Source organism: Falco naumanni, chromosome 1 (assembly GCF_017639655.2).
Source record: "Falco naumanni isolate bFalNau1 chromosome 1, bFalNau1.pat, whole genome shotgun sequence".
NCBI lineage: Eukaryota > Metazoa > Chordata > Aves > Falconiformes > Falconidae > Falco > Falco naumanni.
This window is the reverse complement of record NC_054054.1, coordinates 116,366,425-116,380,786: the sequence shown is the minus strand read 5'-3', so window position 1 is coordinate 116,380,786 and position 14,362 is coordinate 116,366,425. Positions and strand designations below refer to the sequence as shown.

The 14,362-nt window shown below is 45.2% G+C and overlaps 1 protein-coding gene across 5 annotated transcripts in view; it reads right to left on the bottom strand.

Annotated features, from left to right (window-relative positions):
* STX8 (syntaxin 8) overlaps positions 1-13,938 on the bottom strand; it is a 104,547-nt gene extending 90,609 nt beyond the window's left edge. For all 5 annotated transcript variants that reach the window (XM_040580416.1, XM_040580398.1, XM_040580389.1 and 2 more), the window contains exons 1-4: positions 13,848-13,938; positions 13,325-13,424; positions 9,740-9,834; positions 7,891-8,001 (exon numbers count right to left, since the gene is read on the bottom strand). In XM_040580416.1, coding sequence (XP_040436350.1) covers positions 7,891-8,001; positions 9,740-9,834; positions 13,325-13,424; positions 13,848-13,864 — 323 coding nt within the window. In that variant the 5' untranslated portion in view covers positions 13,865-13,938. The remainder of the gene's footprint in view (positions 1-7,890; positions 8,002-9,739; positions 9,835-13,324; positions 13,425-13,847) is intronic.
* Positions 13,939-14,362: the final 424 nt, after the last annotated feature.

Genomic DNA, 14,362 nt, shown 5'->3' with positions numbered 1-14,362 from the left:
TTGTCACCAGGCACGTTTTGGGCCATCCATAACTTCCAGGCACATATGCCCTCATCTCCGCACCATGCTCTTCCATTGCACTCACAGCCAGTTAAACTCGAGAGCGCTCAGCCTCTTCGCACAGGACTTCCCCAGCTCCACCAGCACAAGAACTGGTGTTCTCATGTTCACGGGAATGCCACGTTGCTCTTGACACCATAATCTTTTTGTTCATTCAACTTTGTATCAAGGTAATGGATTTGAAAGAATAAAAAAAATTATTTTTTTTTGCTACAGGACTAAAAGGCACTTATGGTAAATCACAACATCTCATTTAACCATCCTGATGCTGCTGGAACCTGACTGCCCCGCTCTGCCCACCACCAGCTGGCCCTCAAGGACAACACCTGAAAGAGGAGCTGGGGTTCTTCAGTATTCCAGCCCTTTGCACCTCTTTACATGTATTTTATCGAGGTAGGGAATCTGGCTCAATTAGACAAAGATACGCACACATGAAATACAGTTTTACACATTACCTAGCTTTTTTTCATTGCTTTGGGGGATTAAATATACTGATATTTTCTAGTCTCACAACTGCTACCAGGTTCGCAAACCTGAACACAACAGAAGCATTACACTTCTGAACACGCAAAGATCATTACAGTCCACCCAGTTCAGCAGTTCAATTAGCAAGCACACAAAACCTATGGTTAACAACATCTGACAGAATTACTTAAATAAAGCAAACTGAATATAAAGCTCTTTGCTTGCTAAAAAGAGCACAACTGTTTCTGCCTGTTAAGAAAGCGCCAAGGCAAGCAAATTTGAAATAATTTGCACCGTTCGCTCTCCCTCACCACTAATAATCTGCCCTATTCTTGTAGGTTGGGTCATGACAACTGGTCTGCTCGTTACAATAATCTTTTTGACATGTTTGGTAACTACCTTCCCACACAACACAGCATAACTTCCTACTTCCTCTGATCTTACCATGTTTCGCTTTGGTGGTGTGAAGATTAAAGCTTATCCAATTAGCCACCCACTGCCTCCGCCAAGTTAATCACATAAATCTTTGAAACCGTCACAGAGCAGTGGAGTGTGCGGATAGCTTTTGATTATAGGAGCAGATTTAACTAATTACGAGGCTTAGCAATGCGCCCAAGTATAAAAGATGATGGGGTTTAAAATCAGGGAGTTATGTCACCGCTTAACAAGGGAGGGCTTATCTTCCAGAAGGCATTGTTTCACTGATAATTCTGACAAAACTTCCCAAGTAACTCAGATTAGTCAACCAGCACTTACTTTAGACCAAGGCCACACAGCAAGGCTTACAGCTTTAGAAGACTGATCAGCAAGATTGAATTTTAAACAAAACCTGGGTCATATGACAATTGGTTGGATGATCACTTGAACATTCCCTTAACGATACAGTTATACAAGTGGGGCTCTTTGAAGTGCCCAGGGCACCTCAGCTTGGCTTCACAGGTCACTCTCCAAGGCATGGCAAAGAAGCTGGGGTATTCTCTCACTTACGATTTAATTGCTCACACTGGCAGCCAGCGTACCTTAGGAAGCTCCAAGCTAGTAAACAACGAGTATAATTTTAAGATACAAAAGCTCTCTCCCCCCTCCAAAAAAACCAGGAGAAGCCATATGAGCACAAGCACTTGCAAGTGCCCTCCAGGTACCTTCCCAGGTGGAGACTTCCCCACAAGAACCGCTCCCAGTGGAAGCCCACAGAAGGAGCAGCACTCCCTGCAGCTGGCAGAGGACTTCCCAGCTCCACCAGGACAAGAACTGGTGTTCTCATGTTCACAAAATGCCACGTTGCTCTTAACACCATTTACCTGCAGTTCAGTTAACTGGTCCCACTGCCTGCAATGACTGGAAGCTGCACAAGCTAGCTGCCACATGGGATGCCAGACAGCTGATTTGCAGGACAGCTGCTTTGCAGCACCTCCAGAACCACTAATTCCTGCCCAAAACACAGGCATGGCAGCTTCACGTGGCACAACAAGCGGCTCCCAACCACCTCATGCCAGTACAGGATGGCAGGTGCCTTCAGAGGAGCAGCACAAGGCAAGCAACAAGCTGGAAGTGTGTTTGCACTGTTGTACAGGCACACTTACCTTGGAAAAACACATCCATTCTGAGTGGCTGGGCTGTGGTAAGGAACTACACAGAGGAGGCAATCCTATGCCAGGGTAAGCATCCCCAGGGAAGGTTACCTTTATAACAAAATTTACACTCACATTTTATTCCACAGCAGTTTCACTTTCCTATGCAAACCCTCAAAATATACACTGCAAGAAACAATTCCATCAGGGATTAATCCTGCTATCAAATATTACTGTCTTCATTCTACACCGTCCCTTATTTTCTCTGCAAGATCGGACGTAGCATAATACTAAAAATATTGTGTAACAGCTTTCATGGTCCCTCATTGAAACAGCCTCATCTCTACAGCCCACTTGCACTCCTTGGGAACAAAAGAATTACAGGAAAGAAGAATTTTCTCTAGAAAGAAGCTGCCTCTTGTATAATTACATCCAGAGAAAAGGCAAAGGGACAAATCTCCTGTGGGACTAGTCCCTTCCACAAAATGCTCAAAAATTCCATCACCTGGGACTTGCACCTCTGCACCCAGGGCAATGAGCTCCTCCTCGAGCGCCGTCCAGAGGGCTGCTTTTGGGACAAGATGCAGCACTACGATCATGCCTGGACATTTGCCTGACCACAACCAACAAGTACATGAACCTCCAAGCAGGTCTCGGCTTGGCATTTGTTCTCACTACAGCCCTACAGGGCACACCCAGGCCAGAGGAACAGTGATGCTGCTGGTACAGAAACAACCTCGGGCAGGAAACTTGGGTAGTTTTGAGCGTATTCAGGAGGCGAAACATAAAGCGCAGAGCTCAGCTTTGAGAGCTGCCCTCCTACTGATGTTTTTTCCTGAGGCTAATGAGCAATAAACTTTAATAACAGGCATGCAGGCACAACCTGAAGCACAATGCCTACAATTATGGAGTTTGACTTATTTTTCTCTGTGGTGTTAAGTTTCCTTTCTTTGCTGTTCCTTATAAATGCATGTATTATACACAGTTTTCCCATAACCACAGTCCCGACTTCAGCAAGGTCCTTAAGGAACTCTGGTATTCTCTGAGAGATAAGAGATACAAACTGTCCCTTAAAACACAGACCAAACCAAGACTTCACTATCTTACTGGAATCCTCCTTAAATGTGGGGTAGGCACCACTACCCCTGAGTTTTGCAGTAGTCGAGTAGGCGCTGTACTCTGCTGCTGCCATCTGCACACACTGTAACCTACAGAGTGCTCCCAGGTGACAAGTGGTACAACAGGAGATGACCCAAGTTTAGAGACACAGTTCAGTGGATGAGGAGGGTGTTGAGACAATTACAAACATTTTGGCTCATGCCTACACAGCCAAAGACACAGTAATCCTGGAAAAATCCTGCCTCAGCCCCTAGATTTGATCTTATGACTCAAGACAGCGGCATTCTCAAGCATGCATTTCTGTATTGACAATTTGCCTCTTCTTCCGCCTTTTCTATCCATCCCCTAGACGCAAGGTTAACCACATCCCATGTCAGGATGCCATAGCTGCAGCCGGGCAGGCTTCCAACAGTAACTGGTAGGGAGGAAGGAAATCAGGAAGGAGTTTTAAAAAGGCACCTAAACAACTATTTTTAATCTTATCTGCCAAAGAGTATTTGCTCCTCCATAAACAAGAGTCAGATCCCCAAAAGCATTTAAGCGCCTAATGGCTTATTGATTTAAGTCAGGCACTCTATGCCTATTTGACATTAGGCAAAATACCTGTTTGGATTAAGACTGAAATACCTCAAATCTGACAGAAATGTATTCAAACAGAAAAAATGGTAGCCCACATTAAATAAAAAAAAGAACATGGATTCTTCCATAGTTTATCCAGGGTAGCTATTACTTAAGGTGTTTTGTGTCCCACAGCTATCAAAAGTTTTCTCTTTTTGAGAAACTCAAAAAGAAAATAAGAAAGGCATGTTAATTTATTTACTCACTGGTGACTGACGGTACACTTTACATACTGTACCTGGTCAGACAGGAAGAGAAGTATTCTTGATTCCTTCAACTCCACAAATGTTTAAAGACTCATAAAAATTTGATACACAACTTCCAGAAACTCAATGTTTTCGGTTGCCTTTTCCACTTCTGCATTTCAAATGGTGTGAAACCATGGGGATTTCTGCCCCATTAAAGCCTCTGTCATAATAACCTGCACAGATGTCTTTCCAAGGAGAAAAGAGGGGAGAAGATACTGAAACTGCTGAATGAAAACCAATTAAAAAAAATTTAACTGACCCTACTCAAGCAAAGTCATGTAAACAGCACAACCTTTCCCCTGGAAAATTCCAGTTGCATCTTAATTAATGCCGACAACGCCGGAAGGTAAACTCATGCTATACCGAAGTAATGTAGCGTCCTGCCCTGTGTTCTGGCCCAAGTTGTCAGTTAGGATAAATACTAAGAGCATTAAGGCCACTGTACTTCACAATCAGAAATAGCTTTACAGCAGTTTTCAAAGGATGTAAAACTCACTGAATGGTGACCAAATATAAACGAAGATTAATTCTAGTGAAACCCTCACAGCTATAGGCCATGGGGACAATAAATATGTGATCAGTGGTGCAAGAAGGTTAATGAAAGGAATGACTGCTGGAAAGAAAAAGACTTCTGAAAATGTGTGCTGTCACATCAGAGATGGATTAGATACAGAAAACCAATACAAAACCAGAGAAAAGTGTCACTGCTAGAACTTAATCAAACAACATGTGCTGATTTTTCTAATGCAGTGGGAAAAGCTGACTTTCAGGCTTCAGACACACTGAAGAGCGGCCTTTGCCGCCTACTGAAATCCAAAGCAGGCTGTTCCAGAAGGCTGCAAGTTTTAGAGAAACTCGGTGCTGTAAATAGCTGCTTAACCCTACCAGAAGCTGTTGTCTTCTGTCCCTGCAAGCAGCGCGGCAGGCAGGGGGGGACAAGCTCCTTCGGTACCAATCTACGTGCCGGCCAGGCTCAGGCAAGAGGGAAAGGTCTGACACACTGGCAACAAGCTTCAGGCCCTGGCTACATCTCTGCCTGTACCACTGAAAACAAGACCTACAAGGGAGAATACGGAAGGGGCGTGAATTCATCAGGCAGAGGAATAGCTGGCATAGTTTTAACCATTTTTAATTAAAGAAGTTAAAAGAGAACTATAAAACTTCAAGCCTTGCAATACCAGCAAACGTCTACTGTCTCTGATGTTATCTTGCACTGGAAAATACTGGTTCCCTTGATCATTTCCAAAGGAGCTTGGAGATTTTGATATTTTCCTCCAATCTGCCACGCCACCTTCACACCAGGGCAGCTCTGGGTTGAATCTTCACCCTCCGTCTGCTCCACAGCAGTAACATGCCAATGCTGCCCTGCTACAATAGGGACAGCCACGCTTCAGAAGGTCAGATCAGCTTCCGCACTGCTCCGAGCAGGTGATGAGAGCTTTCTCCCATCATCAGATCCCACAGACATTTTACCTATTTGCTATTTTACATGTTTCGGTTGACTCAGCAATAGATGTAAAAGCCAGCACCAGTGCATCTCTGCACTGCACTCTGGAGAACGCCAAACCTAGCGCAATTAATGGATTCGATCAAAGCCTGCAGCTTTACCCTCCACAGCAGGTGTTGCACTGACAACATCTGGTCACGCAAAGATGACAAACCGCAAAGTGAAACATGTGCTTTGGCCCTACCAAATACTGCACCGGAGTACAAAAGCCAAAAGCAACCAACCTCTACACCACGTTACTGAACAGACCCTCACAAAACACAAATACACACGTGAATACAGAAAACTATCAATTAAGTTTTTAATATCTCTTCCACCTGCTTCAAGGTACACAAAGTAAACAAGCTAGAAAAAGAAAAATATCTTATTTTCGACAGTTATGATAGGACACAGCACTCACACTGGTACCCAATCTTTCACTATACAGTAACTTCAAAACCGTCTCTGCCTTTTTCGAGAGCACAGCGCTGAAAAGGGACTGGTTCTCCAAGTACATCAGCAAAAAGGCTCACATATTTCTCCAAGAGTGTGAGGACTTACAATGAAGTTTTTTTCTAAGACTGAGGCCTGACATTGCAAAAAGGTGAGAAACTTTCTCAGGAGGGCTCTAACACTCTCCCCTCACGCAAGTAACCTCACTTGTGCATGTATAAAATGCAATGCTGTTGATTTGCTACAGAAAAGGTCCAGTGAATATAGTGTATTAGAAAACACCTGCCACTTGAAGCACAAGCTCAAAATCTTTTAAAATATGTATTTCTATTGCATGCCCATATTGCAGAAGTACAGGCGCACACTTCAGAGGCAGATCTCACTACGCCACGGGTCAGCAGAGGTGGGGAAGCTCCGCTCAGCCACATCGCATGACCCAGACCACACATGCGGCATTGTGCAGGGCTTACAGGGCAGAGCACAGCCCCCTGCATGACCCACAGCCAGCTTAAGAAGTCTGTGCCTGCTGCATTAAAGCTTGCCACACATTGGCAAAATAGGTGCCTGGGCCAAATGGTCGTGACTCATATAAAACTTCCAATAATTATGTTCACCTTTTTAAAAATACAAGGCTTTAAAACCAGGGTTTACCAGTCACAGTCTACACTCAGTACTATTTCATTGACCATGCAAACATAGCAAGCTCTGCAAAACTAAAGAGACTGCAGCTCCACTTCTCTCCTGCATCATTTTGCAGGACAGATGATTACCTGAATCTGCAGGGGAAAAATTATGAAGAGCAAATGCAACTACCTGCGATGCAATTTAGCCAAAATGGTAACTCTCACACTGAGCAGTATTTAGCGACCTGCATGGGGTCAGAAGACAGGTAAGTCACACTCTTTGATAGCAGAGCTTTTCATTTTTTGTGTGAATGTTGGCTCAAGACTAAAAGAGATCAAAGCACATCACCCCGTGAATCACGAGGATGCATCTGAAGTTGTCCCTCAACACATGCCACTTCAATTCCAACATACCATAGTCCTAATCCTGTGCTAAGGTGATCGATCTACCACCCATTTGCTCGCAGAGGAAAGAGGAAATGGCAGCTTCATTTTGTTGTCTGTAGCCTGGCCATGAACTTGGGGAAAAAAGCTTATTTACTGCTACCCCTTTTCTCCTCTCTCTCCTCCAGCAATTCATTCACTGGGCAGTTTAAACACATTGAAAGAAAAATGAGTCTCAAAGTGTACAACACAGACGAAGAGGCAGAAGAGACTGAGCCTCGTTAGCAGAGCCTTTAGATCATGTGTAGCACACACAGAGCTCCAGGCTGAACCCAGGATACTCCCCCTCGACCAGTGGGGATTTCACTGAAAACACAGGAGAGAAAACTGAAAACTCAGGAGAGCACAATTTGAAGGCTATTAACCATAATTATTTTTTCCAGCTGTGAAGGACACACCAAAATGGAAATTAAAATGTATTCCATTTGAAGGCCCCTGCTGACTGCTACACAATATGGTCTTTGGGGACCATTTGAAGCTTAAGCCTCACCCTGACAGTTCTCTTTCCAACAATTCATGTCAACCTTGTACAGTGGCACCCATCAGTCCAAGTCGGTGACTGACTCTACTAGATCAGTTAGTCAGCTATTACCTCCTCCAAGCAATTCCCCATTCCCTCGTCCTCCCCAGCTTTGTAGACATACGTGATACTGTCACAAAAAAAAAGCACACAATTTCTAAGCAAATGAAACCACAGTTTGCTACATGCAGAGCTAAATTATTTCAATGGATGCATTTAACATTATCTTCAGAGATAATCAAAGCACAAATCACATTGTTCATTTGAGGTGACAATGCCATACCTTATCACATCTGGTTCTGTGCCTTCATTCTTGTAAGATGCCTGGAGTTGTTTCTGTCGTGTGAGAAGGTCATCCACCAGATTCTGCCTCCTGTCTCCCTCCAGCTGGGTGCTGATGATACTTGGTTAAGGACCAAACTTAAAAACACTGAAAAACTTTAATTTTACATAATAAAAATAATACCTGTTATACATTCTTAAAATAAATCAGACCTCATGATCATCAAAAATGAACTAGAGTAACTATTTTAACTCAGGAAAAGGCTGTAACACCTAAGAAAAGGAGAGGTCATATTTTTCTGAATGAAATCTGCTGCTACTCTAAATGTGTTTCTGAAGTTTACATATCCCAGAAAACGTTTCATACAGCAACCATGGAGTGATCTTCAGGTAATCATCTCGAAGTTGTAAGAGAACTGGAAGGCTATTTACTGCCAAATTAGCGTAAGTACTAAGAACAGCATTTTCTCCTCCAAATGCCCACATAATTCTTCTTTCATTTATTACTAAGCAGTCCGGGGCAGTTGATCTCATTTACAACATTACTGCAAGGGTTAAGTTCAGGGAAAGATAAGACTTCTCAGAAAAGCTCCAGCTTACACTGTTATGATATGAACTGGGCAGGCCCAAACAGAAAAGAGCTTTTAAAATTAGCAGGGTCCCTCACATCTTATTTCACTGGAGGCTCCTAACACAGACCAGGTGAGTAGCTCCCAGCCAAGTAGTCAGCAAACAACCAAAAGTTTACTTTGAGCACCTGCTTCCATTTGTAATTCATCAGCAGAACACCCCGACAGCTACCAACGCAGCAGAAAAACAATTCATGCAGTATTTCTGAAAGGCAAGATGCCCTGAAGTGCTGCAGCTTCAATGGGGGACACGTGTTTGCTTTTTTTAATTAATCTTAGTGACATTCTGAAGGACTACTAACCCTGTTCCAAGTACTGTGAAGAAGATCATGCAATAGCTGAACTGATTTATTACATTTTCTGCCACAGTAGTAGCAGACGTCTGCTCTCAAGCACTCACTGGACAGGGAAGTTTTAACCCCAGGCCTTCAGCACAGCACTCGGGGGGGGGCTCATGCTTAGAAGGGATTTCTGCTATGGTAGACTTGAAATTAAACATTCATTCATTCTGGTATCAACCAGATGGCTGCTGGATACCTTCAGGGAGACAGATGACTACTTTGACTCCTTAAGCCTGACTATCCCAACACATGGAAGGAAAAGCAAACCCGAGCCAGGCCACAGGGTAACACTCCTCAAAGAAAACCTGTGATTTCTTTCTAAGGCACATTTTTAAGCATTCTAACATTATTCTGAAGAGGCAGCCCCATCGCTCCCCAAGTTAGTCCAAGACAGGGCTGCCACATCCCTGCCCACACCCTGAGGAGCAAGGCTTCATCCTTCCTTGTTGCAAGCAAGCATGGGCACTCCTGCAGCCAGCGACTGAGCCAAGAGAAAATAACAGATTAGCATGTTTTCTGCTAGACGAGTGATCTCAGCTCACAAACCAGCCACTAAATCAGCTGTGCCAGCACAGTGCACAGGCAAGATGATGGCAGCTCTGAGATTATTCAGCCCATTTTGTTATGTTTCTCTCCAACACAAACATAACCAAAGCCAGCCTCATGCCCACGACACCAGAAATGCCCAGGCTCACAACTCTTCCTGCACTGCAGCTGCAGTGAAAATATTAAACAGCAGCACGGACAAAGTTCTAGTGACAAAGTCTTCTAAAAATGGAATGAGGGAAAAACCCCAACTGCATGGCAAACCAATTATAGCATATTTTTCCACTCTCTCACACAATACAGAAAGGTCAGTGAGTTAATGTTTACAGGATACATTTGGTGTGTTGACACAGCCCGAAGCAGTAAGTCCTTCAGCTGATCGATCTTCTCTCTGAGATTCTGCAATGACGATCTGATAATCACATTGAGCTGAAAGGGAAGAAAGAGATTTATCTATATTTTTTTTTCAGTCTAAGTTATATTTGCATAAAATTTAATGCTACTACATGCAGGTGACAATACATTTAACTTGAGCTATAGCAGCATGAAGGACTCCAATCTAAACAAAGAAAGCCTGCCTCAGAGCCACCAAGGGAACGACACAGTTAATTGGTTTGGACTGCTTACAAAATAATGAGATTAATAGTACTAGTTTCGCAAACACTATTCTAATGCATTAACACTGTTTAATATGGGGAGCCTTCTTTCAAGTTTTTATAAAACACACTCCTTTAGATGGGCCAAACATTGCAGCACATTTTAATATTTTCCAGTTAGTTTCCCAGTTCTTTCCTCTATCTTCAAGCACAAATACAGGCGCTAGCTTCTTCTGCCACCAGGTTTCTTTCCCATCTCCCAGAATTAGAGAGAAGGTTGCTACAGAATCAAGACATTCCCTCCACTGAACTCCTCCAAACTTTAAACTAAAGATCCTAAAGAAAATCAGAATTCCTCCATTTCCCTTCTCAGTGGAACCTACAACTCCCCACCCTTTCTCACAACTGACCTGCCCAAATCAGTTGCATCTGTTCCTACTAAAAACAGTAGTTAAGTCTTCACACTCTTCCCTGCTGCAAGCAAGCTCCAGGCCTGCAGGAATCCTCCTCCTCTCCCCCCATCGCTTCCCAAGTTAGGCTGACATTATCCTCTGGGCTCTTCCTCCTTAAATGTTATTTCTTTTCATTCCAGTTACGCAGAACACACTAGGAAAAACACTAACTGCAATTAAATATGCAAGTCATCCTAATTAAGACTACATGCTTCACAAGCTATTAGCCTGCTGTGGGTTATAATGGTTAGCATCCTCAGATGCTTTGTGCGATGACTAGTAACAGAGGAGTATTTGCTTTGACTCTCATTCCTATGTTCTTGAAGACACAGAGGCAGCAGGCAGACACCAACTGAACATCTCACTGAACAGTCACCGTGCTTCCAGGAACCTGCCTACAGCTAAACTGCACCTGGTATCTGGACAGGGATGGAGCAGGAGATCCCCAAAAATCCCCCGATAGCATCAGAAGTTTTAATCTGACTCCGGAGACTTGTTCTCAAACACTCCCAAATACAACAACAGAAAGCAGATGCACCGGCGCTGAGGCAGCCTTGAGAGCACACAGCCAAAATCCACCTTCAGACCCAAAGCAGCTGAACACTATGGCAACATTTCCAAAGTCAGGATGGGGAAACTTAGGAAAGTTCAAGCTGCTACATATCCTCTAGCTCTGCAGTCATGTAATAAAAGGACTTTTCACTTCATGTCTACTGAAGCCCAGGTGGAGAATGCTGCATGTAATTGACCCAGAACAGCAAAGTAACATAAAGGTATACAAGAACGTCATCTACGTACAGATACCCTCTGCTATTCTGGCCAGAAAGTGCAGCATTTTAACAAAAGATCTCCCCTCCTTGACAGGAAAAAAGAAAAAGAAACCAATGGAAGTTTCAAGATCAGCTCAACAGAGCAGAGTTCACAGATGGTAAGTGCTGGCTTGAAATCTTTCCCCACAGGTTTCCGGGTTGGGTTTGTTTTTCTTTTCCATTTTAAATTTTATGTTCTATTTTTTGATTAGCAGTAAATAAGCAGTACGGGTTTTTTAGCCACACTAATAGCAAAATATTATAAAAATAAAAACTTGTTTAAAATCTCCCTACCAGGCAAATATTGTACCAAGACTCCTTACTCCATTAAAACATTCAGGAGTCACAGAATATATGACTGCTCAGTCGCTGATTTCTCAACATGCATTTCTGTTATGAAAACAACTCTCTCATTGTTGGAAGCTTGTTTATAGTAAAATCAAACGCTGCCAAATATTCATCTTTAACTGTTAATGGATTAAAGAGAAACTGTGCTTGGAAAACACCGGGCATGGAAAAAATGATTTTATGAAAGAGTCAGTCAACCGTGTAATGTTTCCATAAAACACAACCTCAGAGAGTTACAGTACAAGAAAGGCTTCAAACATTAACACAATGTTTTGTTGGGGGTTTTTGGAACACATCACTGATTGTGATGATGCAAATAGAGAACTTTGTCCTCTATAATAAATACAGACGGATTAAGCAGCAATCTTTTTATTAGTCTTCTATTGCTTGAGGATATCTATACAATTTCTAAAATTTCATTATCTTGAAAGCAGACCTAAACACTCTCAATTCTACAGCTAGAGAAAACATTTCTCTCAAATACCACTTATTTGGGCCTTCTGAAACCTCCTGTCAATTCGTGCCAAATCTGAGTCATTCATTAAAAAGCACTGACTACTGTACAAAGCCTACAGTTTTCTTCAAAGGAAACATTTCAAAAAATATTTTTTTAAATTATTTTTTAAATTTTATTTTAAAAGCTATCAAAGAGACTGGCAAAGATGATTTAGTGATCGTACATCACATTACAACCTGCTATTAAGAGGGGCAGAGTCTACAAAATAAATCAGTGGGGATTTAATTATGCAAATTATTACAAAAGACTAACTCAAGGGCTTGCATGCATTTTTATCTTAGTGCAGTCAAGGAGGAAGCTAATGGCATGAACCATGGCGTGTGCAATCCAGCAGGCTCCTACACTTCTTGAAGGAAAGGATGACGCTTTCAGTGCTAAAGAACGCACCCTCCTGAAAAACTTTGTTTTTAAACAGGAAGTGTGAAAAAGTGGAGAGCATGATATTCCTGGGTAAGATTTACAGTTCGTTATCATCTCCGTTATATTTTGGTCTTATATTTTGTTAGAAGTGTAGCTTTAAAAGGCTGCAAAATTTGTTTTTTATCTGATCTACAGCCACTACAGAAAGGAAGCAAACCAGCCTTGTGGGGGAAAAATGTCCGTTCAGTATTTACACTGAAAGGAGAACACAGAAGCTGACGTGCACCTCAACATCTCGCAGATTCAGATCTCTAACAAAAGTTCTGTTCCTGGCAGCAACAGCCCTGAGCAGTCAGCAGCACCTGCCCAATACTCCCACAGCTTCTCCTTTTCTCTTTTTGTAAAACCAGCATTGCTGCACACCTAAAAGATTCGTTACTGTTAAATCCAGTCATTTTTGTGACACTGAAAAGCTACCATTAATTTAGAAACTATAATCTTGTTTTCTTTATGGAAATCTTAAAGAACACACCATTAATTACAGATTCCTGCGACTAAACACAACTTTTAACCTGCAGATTCCCAGCTAGCAGCACCAGCCCCTTCCCCGCCGTGCTCCAGCCCATGTTACTTGGGTGATGTGCCCATCCAGGCAGCATCCACGTCCCTCTGCATCCAGGAGGCAGGAAGCTGAGGAATTACAGCTCCCTATACACATCCAACTCCTGGAAATTTAATTTTTAACCGGTATTTAGAGCAGCTAAAAGCAAAATTTACCTAAAAAAAATTATATATAATCCACGTTCACAAGCCCCAGAGCCACCGGCAGAAGAGTACCTTGGCTGAACTCTCCCCATTCCTTTGGTACCGGTTACGCTCCTGGATTTTCTCGGCGATCTCCTGGGCGATCTGGCAGGTGGCATCGTACAGCGAGAGCCTGCGAACGAGACGCGGCAGCTGAGCCCCCCTGCCGGCCGCCCCCCACGCCCGGCCTGCCCGGCTGGGCCTGGCGCCGCAGGGACACCGCGCCGGCCCCGCACAGTCCGCGGCGCGGGAAGCGCTGCTCTTCACATTGACCTAAACGGAGGGTTTGGGGGGCAAAGGAGCGCTCCGGGGGAGCCCCCCGCCCCAGGCGGCCAGAGCAGGCCCCGCCGCTCGCAGCGCCACGGCCGCCGGGCCTGCAGCGGCCGCCGCCAGCGCCGCCCCCGGCCCCACGTCAACGGTGGGCTCGCTCGGCCCCGGGGCCCGGCTCGCAGTGCCGACGAGCGGCCGAGGGCTCCGGGCCGGCCCCGTGGCAGAAGACGGGGGGCAGGGGGCGGCGACGGCAGCGCACCCAGCCCGGAGCTGCCCCAGCGCTCACCAGGGGTCCGGAGCCATCGCCGCCGCCGCCCGGAAGAGCCCCGCGCTTCCGGCCCGGGTCAGCCACGACGGCGGCCGCCGAGGGCCAAACTGAGCCGCGCGCAGGGGCCGGGCGGGGCGGGGAAGCGCGGGGCGGGGCGCGGGCTGGGGCTGGGGGGCGGGGCGAGGCCTGGGGGCGGGGCGCAGCGGTGAGTGTTGCGGGGGGCGGGGCGCGGGAGTGCGGGGGGCGGGGCACAAGGGGCAGGAGAGGCGTGCAGGGTGCGGGGTGCAAGCTACAGAGTGCGGAGGGGCACAGTGCAGAGGTACAGGGGGCGGGGGTGCACGGGGCGGGGTGCAGGGGTGCCCACCGCAGCGTTGCAGCATGCGGGGTGCAGGGGTGCACGCCACAGCGGTGCAGGATGCACAGCGCAGGGGTGCACGGTGGAGGGGTGCAGGTTGTGGGGTGCAGAGGTGCCCATCGCAGAGGTGCAGGATGCACGGTGCAGGCTGCAGAGGTCCGTGGGTGCAGAGGTGCTG